Source organism: Vombatus ursinus, unplaced genomic scaffold (genome assembly GCF_900497805.2).
Source record: "Vombatus ursinus unplaced genomic scaffold, bare-nosed wombat genome assembly UNPS02014909.1, whole genome shotgun sequence".
Taxonomy (NCBI): Eukaryota; Metazoa; Chordata; class Mammalia; order Diprotodontia; family Vombatidae; genus Vombatus; species Vombatus ursinus.
This window is the reverse complement of record NW_020954687.1, coordinates 2,501,955-2,512,581: the sequence shown is the minus strand read 5'-3', so window position 1 is coordinate 2,512,581 and position 10,627 is coordinate 2,501,955. Positions and strand designations below refer to the sequence as shown.

Genomic DNA, 10,627 nt, shown 5'->3' with positions numbered 1-10,627 from the left:
AGAAAGAGACAGAGATAGAGACAGAGACAGAGAGAGACAGAGAGAGAGAGAGACAGAGAGAAAGAGACAGAGATAGAGACAGAGACAGAGAGAGACAGAGACAGAGCAACAGAGAGAAAGAGAGAGAGAGAGACAGAGAGGTAGAGAGAGATTTCTAAGTCCTTCTCTTCCCTCCCTCCTCCTACAGTCAGATCGTCCCAAGAGAATCATGCATGCTGTGGCAAACAGCTAACTTCCCTCCTTATCTCTGTTCTTAATAAATGCTTGTTTGATTGACTGTGAATTCTTTGAGAGCAGGGCCTATTTTTACCTTCTTGGTTTTGTATCTCCAGGGCTTAGCATGATCTGCCATGAAGTACTTAAAACTGGTTAATCAAACAGAACTGATAGCATGTGTGCCCCACTGCCCCACTGCCCACTGCCTGAAAGCTTCTGGAGTGCTGTCTGAACCAGATTAAAATGTAATGGGGAAATATTTAACAAAATAAAAATACAATAAAACATAGATAATGTCAGTATTTTTTTTTTAGTCAATGTGCTCCTATAGGGATCCTTATGTATTATTTAATAGTGTTTAATGACCCTCATTTCTGTTTGAATTTGACACCACTGGTTTAAGACATGATTGTTGACTGATTACCTTTTACGGTAAGTATGTGGTGAAGTGGATAGAGCATAGGAGTTAGGAAGTTGGAGTTAGGAAGATCTGAGTTCAAATTTGGCTTCAGACTTTTACTGTGTGACTCTGGGCAAGTCACTTAACCCTGTTTACCTCAGTTTCTTCATCTGCAAAATGAACTGGAGAAGAAAATGGCAAACCACTCCAGTACCTCTGCCAAGAAAACCCCAAAAGGGGTCATGAAGAATTGAACATGATTGAACAACAGTTCCTTACAAAGGAATGCCTCTTTTAGCAAAGAAAACTGCAATGTTAACTTTGGATCCTAGGGGTGCCAACCCACCCTAACTCCTGGCCCTTGAAGATTTATGAGCCTAAAAATACTCTGGAAGAGCTACTGGCCATGCCACATTGTCCAAGAATACAGACAGACATCATTTCTATGAGATATATTTTTTCTGGACCGACAGACGAGTTAGTGGAAGAGGGAGAGCTTTGATCCCCTCTTATATACCAAGTAAAACTGTTTGTAGGGCCAATCAGAACCCTGCAGAATTGCATCTGTAGTAGGCTCCTGTAACGTTGATGAACATCATAAAGAATCATAGATCTAGAGATGGAAAGGAACTTAGAAGTCATTTACTCCAACCCGACCATTTTACAGATGAGCAAATTGAGATGCAAGGAGGTTGTGACTTGCCCAAGGTCACATAGGTAGTAATCCTGGCAGAGGCAGGTTCTGAAACTGGGTCCTCTGACTCAGTCTTTGCATTTCCCACATAGGTGCCTTCTATGTACCATGAACATTTATCCACACCAAGGAGTCTTAGTGCAACCTCTATTTAAAATCCCCTTCAGAAAGATGTGTGGCTCTCACAGCAAGAAAAAACCTCAGTCTCCTTCAATGAGGTCCAGTGAAGCCCGGTGCCTTCCTAGACTTGAGCAAGAAGGTATCACCTTTCCTGCCTTTGCACATAGAGGCAGGGTCAGAACTAGGAAGAGAAGGTAGATGGGCATCAGGGCTCCCCTTCCTTGAGAGTAGGGACTATTTCACTTTTTGTCTACCTAGCCCAATGCTTGGCCTAGAGTAGGGACTTAATAAGTGCTTGAGGATTAATTCTGTGTCGGGAATTCTTCCCTACCCACCTCTGCCTGGCAGAATCCCTGGCTTCCCCACTTCCTAATGACAAATAACCTTCCTGTAGCTTGTATATATCCATGTATACACTGTCTCCCCCATTAGAATGTAAGCTCTTTGAAGGCAGGAACAGTTCTCCGTTTTTCTTTGTCTCCCCAGTGCTTAGCACAGTCCACAGTAAGGGCTTAAAAAGTGCTTGTTGATTGGCTGATCGCCTACCATTCTGAGCTGCAGCCCAGCCTGACTCCCAGGTGTGAATGAGTCGCCTTACCTGGAAGACGCTGATGAGGGCCTGGGGGAAGTTATCGAAGGTGCTGCGCCTCACCTCTGTGTCCTCAAAGTCATACTTGCCCCCAAAGAGTTGCATGCCCAAGAGGGCAAAGATGATAATGAAGAGGAAGAGCAGAAGGAGCAGGGAGGCGATGGAGCGGACAGAATTGAGCAGAGAGGCCACCAGGTTGCTCAGAGATGTCCAGTACCTAAAGGAAGATGAGACCGGGGTGGGGAGTCTTCACTCATCTGCAGCATCCAGCCTGGCAACTCTTTAGGGGTGAGGATGGACCTGTCCAGCTTGCTGAAGCCCGGAGGGGAAAGGACCAGCACAGGATCTTGCACATTGTATGGGCCTTTTTGTTTTTTTGGAGGCAATCAGGGTTAAGTGACTTGCCCGGAGTCACACAGCTATTAAATGTCTGAAGTCAGATTTGAACTCAGGTCTTCCTGATTCCAGGGCCAGTACTCTATCTACTGTGCCACTTAGCTGCCCCCATGGTATGTGTCTTAATAACTGCTTGCTGAATTAAATTGAATTGACTAGTTGAAGAGCTGGAAGTTCTGGGTTTAGTTGTTACTTTATAGGTTAATAGAATTAACTTCTCTCTCTCTTCTCCACTCTCTGTGTCTCTCTGTCTGTCTCTGTCTCTCTGTTTCTTTCTCTCTCCTCTCTCTCTCTGTCTCTCTCTCTCTCTCCTCTCTCTGTCTCTGTCTCTCTGTCTCTCTCTGTCTTTCTGTTGCTCACTCTTGTCCCCTCTGTCTCTCTAGCTCCTATTTCCCTGTGCCTTTATTTTCTTCCTCTCTATTCTTTCTTTCATCTTCTTCCTGGTCTCCATTCTCTTGACTCTCTCAAGTAGCTGAGGCAAACATAGAAGCAAGGGGGAAAAATGAGTCCTAAAAGGAAAGAGTCATTTTCATTCAAAATGAACTTAGGTTGTAAGTCTAAATGAAAAATGAAAGTATTACATTTGTTTTAGTAGTTAGAGGACTGGACTTGGATTCAGGAAGACTTGGGTTTGAATCCTTCCTCAAGCAAGTCACTTCAACCTCAGTTTCCCTATCTGTAAAATGGGCATAAAATCAACACCTACTGCATAGTGTTGTTCTAATGATTTGATGATATTATATGTATAAAACACTTTGTAAATATTAAGTACCATACAAAAGTTGGTTATTATTATTATGTATGCAACACTGAAGTGGGGAAAATGGGGGAGGACAGATCTGAGAAACTCAGACTTTTGATAGACTCTTGTTCCAAGCAGATGCCCTTGAGCCCTGCTCCCCTGTCCCTCCCTCTGCCCCCAGTTTCCTTACTTGGTGATCTTAAAGATCCTCAGAAGGCGGATACATCGGAGGACAGAGATGCCGAGGGGTGTCATGACCCCGGACTCCACCAGAATGATCTCCAGGAGACCACTGCACACCACGAAACAGTCGAAGCGATTGAAGACAGACATGAAATACTGTTGAAGCCCCAGTCCGTACATCTTCATCAGCATCTCGATGGTGAAGAGAGTCAGAAGCACGCGGTTGGCCACGTCTGTAAGGCCAGAACAGGGTCAGCTTCAGGATTACTTTCCCACTCACCTTTTGGCTACCTCTGTGTCTTTGTCTTGACCAGTCCTTCAGAGAGGCATTGTGCACTAATCTCTTCTCCAAGTTTATTCTCTTTAATTTTTTTTCCCTTCAAACTGAAAGCAAAATTTATTTTCTCTACAAAATTTACTAGCAATTAGATGGTGCAATGGATAGAGTGCCAGGCCTGGAGTCAGGAAGACTCATCTCCCTGAATTAAAATCTGGCCTCAGACACTAGCTGTGTGACCCTGAGTAAGTTCCTTAACCCTAGTTGCCTCAGTTTCCTCATCTGTAAAAAGAGCTGGAGAAGGAAGTAGCAAACAACTCCAGCATTTTTGCCAAGAACATCCCAAACGGGGCCATAGAACATTGTTCGTGACTGAAAATGACTGAACAACAAATGAAAATTTCCTTAATAAAACCCACCCAATTCAGATGACTCCAATTACTCAAAGATCTTCTTTTAATGTCTATGTACAGCAAACCTTCACTAAAACGGGTCTAAATTGAGGGAAAGTGAACCAATGTGAATTAGTGAAAAGTCTTAATTATAACCTATATAAAGCAGTATGTATAGTGGCTAGAGACCTGGCCTCAAAGCCAGGGAGACCTGAGTTCAAATCCTGCTTTTCACATACAATGGTTATTATGTCTCTGGACAAGTCACTTAACCTCTCAAATGCTCTTCACAAACTCTCTGACACACTGTGCTACTGATTTGTATGGAAAGAGAGCATAACCTCATCTAGAAATTCCCTCTACCAATTAAATCACAGATCAAGTCCCTGTCCCCTATTAAAAAAGAATTCTCAAGAATCTTGGATTACAGACTAGAGAAGTGAAGTTTATTCTTCTAATTATTCCATCTGTTGCCAAATGGGGCCCTTCAGAGACCTGTTTTAATGATCATAGAGAAGTAGAGAAGATTGATTTATAATTATTAAGGCAATTATTTGTAATATTTTACTTCTGAAATGGTGAAAATGCTTCAAAGTCCTTGAAGATTGTTTAGGTATTTTAAATGTCCTCTTTACAATCTGGTCTACAATTTAAATTTGGACTCCCTATGAATCAAAGATTTGCTAAGTAAAGCTGAATTTCTGCCCCATTCTCAGGTGAAGCCTTACAAGACTTTTATCAGGAAGCACAGAAAAGCAGGCTATCTTTGAAAAGGGTGCATAGTATTTATTACATAGTTGCTTTTTTTTTTAAAGCAAAGAGTGTGAAATAGAAATTCATGGTTTTATATTAAATCCTTTTTTTATGTTGTGCTGTATACATAGAAATGTTCTTTTTTTGATCTTTTTGTATTTAAGTTCAAAATGAATAAATATTTTAAAAAATGGTGGGATATAATCAGGGCTAGACTTAGGAAAAAAGATCGTTCATCAAAGGTTCTCCCAATGTTCAATATGTTATATGATAGCATGATTAATAATTAAAGACTGTGTAAGTGTGTATATATGTATATCTATCTATCTATATCTATATGACTTTATATCCCCTAGGTATGTGGCTATATCAAAGTACATGTCAGACTGTAAGCCTCATATTGCAGAAACTGTGTCTATTAATTTGCTCTGTACAGTACTAAATGCATAATAGTTCTTGGTTCTGTACAAATGTTCTGGTGCTATGTAATAGGTGTGACCCACTTTTAGAAGCTTGATATTGGAAAATACAAATTTCATTTCAAGGAGGAGTCCTCCCTCCTTTTACAAAGGGATTCACAGAAGAATTTACTTAAACATTGTTGCATTGCTCTTGGGTATTTAAAATATGACAATTCAATTTTTGAAAATTCAGTTTAAACATAACTTTTCAGGGTCATGGGATTTAAAACAGGAAGGGACTTCACAGTCTTAATCTACTGTCAATTTACAGCTGAGGAAACAGCCGTGGAGTGAGTGACTTGCCCAAGTCACTTCCTCACATAAGTAGTTGGCTAACTGGCAGCTCCTAGAGGGTGAGGCTAGTACCTATTCCTGTATCCACACCCTTTCTAGTCCCTCCTTTCAGGGCCCCATGCACAAAGGATGCTAGTCCAAGATTTAAGAGGCTATTTTCCTTCATGCCACCTGCTTATGGTACAAACCTGGAATCCTACTACATACTGAAAGTTTCAGCCCTGAAAATTCTGCATAGTGATCTATTTTCATAGGGCAGAGCTTATTTCTAATAAGATAAAATTTAATAGGGACACAGAAATAGACTGTAATGAATATAAGGGACCAGTGGCTAATAAACCCAAGACTGGGGAATGAAATTATTGTTTAAATAAAACTGTGGGGAATATTTGATAGCTATATACTAGCCTCCTCTCCCATATCCTAGTGTTGGCACCACTGATTATACCATACACTACAAGAAACTCTCATTGGTTTAATAATCTAAAAATATTTTTGAAATAATAAACAATTATGAAGAAAAATGAATAGTACATTCACCTCAATTTTGGAGAGAAGAAAAAATGTATATATTGAGCAAGTCAAATAAATTATTGAATGGGTATTCTTATACAAAGAAGAGAATTTTTGCATGACAACAAGCAATATTGCTAAAATAAAAAGATAAGAAATAGATGGGGGAAATGTGGTAAACATATGTGAAAAGCCTGATACTCAGGATTTATAAGGAACTGCACTAAATACCTAAAATTCAACCTTTAAAGGAGAAATCATCAAATACTCCATTAGCAGACATGTTTTGAAAGTGGAAATACAAATTGTTAATAGATGATACTTATAAGGTGCTTAGCTCAATCTGGCACGTAGTAGGCACTTAATAAATGCTTATTTCTTTCCTTAATATCAACCTAAAAATGGTTTACATTTTCTAATAATCAAAGGCAAATTCAAATAACTTTAAGATATCATTTAAACAGCCAAAAAAATAAAGGGAACAAAATAGAACCAAATTTTATGTTGTCACTGCTACAGGAAAACAGGCATTCTTATTGTGACATACACTAGTGTGAACATTTTAGACAGGCAATGATCCACAGTAGATAGAATGTCAGGAAGACCAAGTCAAGTCACTTAACCTCTGAATGACCCAAGCAACTCTTACAGACCATTTGTTATAGAGGATTGCTGTTGTTTGGTCAATTTTCAGTCATGTGCTACTCTTTGTGACCCCATTTGGGGTTTTCTTGGCAGATATACTAGAGTGTTTTGCCATTTCCTTCTCCACTCATTTTACAGATGAGGAAACTAAGGCAAATAGGATTAAATGACTGACCCAGGATCACACAGCTAATAAGTGTCTGAGGCCAGATTTGAATTCAGGAAGAGCAGTTTTCCTGATTCCAAGTCCAGTGCTCTTATCCACTGCACCACCTAGCTGCCCTAACCTTTAGAAGAAATGAGCTCCCTATCACTGGAAGCAGAAGCTGAACGACTGCTTATCAGGCTTGTTCTGGAGGAAATTCATCTTTTAAGCAAGGGTTAGACTGGATGACTTCTGAGGTCACTGGACCTGGAGAAAGGAGACCTGAGTTCAAATCCAACTCAGACACTTACTAGCTGTGTGACCTGGGTAAATCACTTAACCTCTGCTTGCCTCAGTTTTCCCCATCTATAAAATGGGGATACTAATAGCATCTCCCTCCCAAGGTTGTTATGAGGATCAAACAAGATAATATTTGTAAATTTGTAAAGCACTTTGCAAACCTTAAAGTGCTACGTACATCCTAGCTATTATTAAAATTTTGTGAGTTCACCCTATTTACTTGTTCCAGCTTGCTGGGCATTATCCCATTTTGTTGTGAATATTGTTGAAGCAGTTGGTACCATAAGGGTGGATCTTTTTTTTTTTTTTGCCAGGGTTGTTTGTATATAATTGTTTGCATGTTGTCTACCCTTTAGATTGTGAGCTCCTTGAGGGTAGAGGCTGTTCTTTGCTTTTCTTGGTTGCCCCATCCCTTAGCACAGTGTCTAGAACATAGTAGGTGCTTAATAAATACTCATTGACTGACAAGGGAGGAAGAGAATAACATGGTGTCATCTACCAGACCAGCACTTCTTAAACTGTGAGTCGTGACTTCTCACCTTGCAAATGGGTCAGCCATAGGGGCTGGAGGTGGTGTTCTGAGGCAATGGACAGGGTGTTGAGGGCCACAACCAGGATCACCAGCCAATAAAAGATCTTGGATTTCACAACCTCTTGACATTTCCGGCGGAAGATGCGATTCCACTGTCTCCAGTGCCGGCTGTAAGATGGAGAAAAACAAGGAAGAGGGAGATCCAGAGCCTTCAGTGCCGAAGCCATGCTCCTGAGGGTTTGGAATTTCCTTTGCCTTCAGGACCCTTCACCCCATCTCCAACATCTTTTCCATTATTCACAAGCAAACCTATTCAACACTTGTCTTCCATTTCCTTGTGGTCCACCTGTAAATTTCCTTCCAAATTATATCTAACAGAGGCATGTTTTGGGTTGGGGGAAATGCATTTCCTATAAGGCCATGGGCTTTAAGGACGGGACTAGTGAAATGAAACTCCTCTGACCAATTCTTATGAAACAGTGTGCCTGAGGTGAAGGGTGATTGTGTCAGGAAGACAGGATGCTTTGGAGAAGAGCCAAACCAGCCCGCAGACTGTGTCTGGGATAGCATATGCCTCCGTCTACCCCCATTGTCTACAGCTTCTTATGGAGAAAGGAGGAAGGTCAGTTTCATCATTGGTCTTCTGGGACCAAAAGGTGGTGCAGTGGATGGAGCACTGGGCCTGGACTCAGGTAGATGATCCTTGGTAGCTAGATGATCCTGGGCAAATCACTGAACCTCTCTCTGACTTTCCTCAACTGCAAATTGGGGATAATAATAGCACCTACCTCGCAAGGTTGTTGTGAGGATCAAATGAAATCATATTTGTAAAACATTTAGCAAACGAGGGGTATATGTGTCTGTGTGAGTGTGTATGTGAGTATGTGAGTGTGTGCATGTGTGTGTATGTAGGTATGTGTGTGTGTGTATGCACGTGCGCGCGTGCACACGAGTGGTGGGGGAGGTGGTGGAGGAGTGAGAGAAGGTGGTTCAAGAAAGAAGTAAGTTCTGTGGGTAACTTGTCTTTGGGGTTTTGTTGGCTGGCGGGGTGTGCATTCTCTTTCCACATAAAAAAGAATGAAGAGAATCATCCTTGAGAAGGATATGGTGAGAATTAGTTATTCTCAAACAAGACACTGAAAATGAAAGCAGCCCATGCCCACACCCATGTGCCCTGTGCTTAAAGAAACTCAGCTACAACAAGATGAAAAGGAGCAGGAAAAAACCAGCCAGCCAGCCAGCCCCTCTTGACTGCTCCGCTCAGGTTTAGGTGGAATCTCTGTGAGGGAGGTGTCTCCCGAGTCATCATACGCTTTAGATGCCAGATGCTCTCCTAACCCACACACTGAGGGCATGTGGAAAAGGTCTGAGCACAGAGGCAGGGGAGAAACCATAGGATCTGGAGGTAGAGAAGCTGCCTTTGAAACCAGGCTCTCCTGCTTAATCCCTTTGTGACTGTAGGTATGTAACTTAACCTTGCTGAGTTTCAGGTTTTGCATCTATTAAATGAGAGTTTTGGCCTCGGTGTCTCTGCGGTTCCTTCCAATTCTAAATCCTATACTTCTCTGGCACATTTTGCAGACTAGTGGAAAGACGGTCAGTCTGGATATTTGGAAAACTAATTAGGGGCGGTTGAGTTTCCCAAATGGGTAAATGAGCTGACTTCCATGGTTTCCCGAGGATGGACAACGTATAGTCATTATGTTTACAGTAGGTTTTTGTGGATACTCACAGAAATTGGATAAATTTGTTCAAGCCTTCGATTTCATAGAGGCTCTCTGTGTCTGAGCCACCTTCGTCTGATGACAACTTCCCTAGGGACCCAAGAGAAATACTCAGCCAAACAAGCAGATGGGCTTTGGCGTCTCTGAGGAAATTTCCAACATTGGCACATATGGAAAGCTTTTCCAAGGTAAGACCCTTTTATAGGGCAATGTTTTCCCAAGACATAGCTGTATTAGAGACATTAGTATAAACTGGGTTTTAATCCAAGTCTGGGGCATTTTGTGGGCTGCATATGCATGCCTCTGGACTGTGGAGAGAATGCTAAGTAAGATAGGTTAAGGTTGTTAGCAAAAGAATTTTGGAGAGGAAAGCCAATCTTTGACAGAAGAAAGATATTCTTCAAGAGAGAAAGACACACACACACACATCATGCTAAATGCCACTGGTTTAGCCTGAAATCTAGGCTACACTGGGATGGACTCAGTCTCTGACAATACCCCTCCCTGGTGAGGTAACAACGTCCTGGAGAGGACCTCACTCCACCCATGTCTCTACTGCTGTAGATGTTCCTCTTAGCTGACCAGATACACACTTTCTCTTATGTCATCGATATCCATGACTTCTGCTTGGGTGATCCAGTTCATATAACCCTTCAGGTCTTCCTCCAACTGCTGCTTTTCCCTAAGCTTCTGAAAGGTCCCCCGAGACTTGGCCTTTTCTCGTTCTTTGGTGAACTCTCTGAAATGGAACAAGAGGGAAAAGGAGAAGACAAGAATGTAAGTGGGGGTATAGACCTCCCTGGGGAGAAGGAAGGCTCCATGCTTGAATGAGTGGTCACCTCTTTCCCCCCACCCAGGGTCCTAGATGCCACCGACAATGACCACCTGAAGTCGTCCACATAGTCCTTGGCCAAGAAATGACTTAAAGTTCATGGTTTTCACATTTTATCTAAGTGAGTCTGAACATCTTTCATTTATAAAGCAGCTTTTAGAAAGAGATAATGGGGTCCATTCACCCTCAAAAAAGACCTTCTTGTCACTGGCTACTGCAAAGAGGAAGAAAATGTTATGCAGAATCACAGAATTCTGTGTAATGGAGCTGAAAGGGACCAGTAGGGTCATTTAATCCAATCCTCTCCTTGGATACTTGAGAGGTTCTATAATTGGTTCAGGGTCACACAGCTTGTAAGTGGCACACCCAGGTCTTCTGGCTGCAAATCCACTAACTTTTTCAGTAATGCTGCTTCCTGT

At 41.8% G+C, this 10,627-nt stretch overlaps 1 protein-coding gene across 1 annotated transcript in view; it reads right to left on the bottom strand.

Annotated features, from left to right (window-relative positions):
* The window catches only part of CACNA1S (calcium voltage-gated channel subunit alpha1 S), an 89,248-nt gene that overhangs the window by 50,836 nt on the left and 27,785 nt on the right, over positions 1–10,627 (bottom strand). Inside the window, exons 3-8 of the mRNA XM_027843415.1 lie at positions 10,172–10,281; positions 9,970–10,115; positions 9,385–9,466; positions 7,660–7,820; positions 3,348–3,573; positions 2,029–2,236 (exon numbers count right to left, since the gene is read on the bottom strand). Coding sequence (XP_027699216.1) covers positions 2,029–2,236; positions 3,348–3,573; positions 7,660–7,820; positions 9,385–9,466; positions 9,970–10,115; positions 10,172–10,281 — 933 coding nt within the window. The remainder of the gene's footprint in view (positions 1–2,028; positions 2,237–3,347; positions 3,574–7,659; positions 7,821–9,384; positions 9,467–9,969; positions 10,116–10,171; positions 10,282–10,627) is intronic.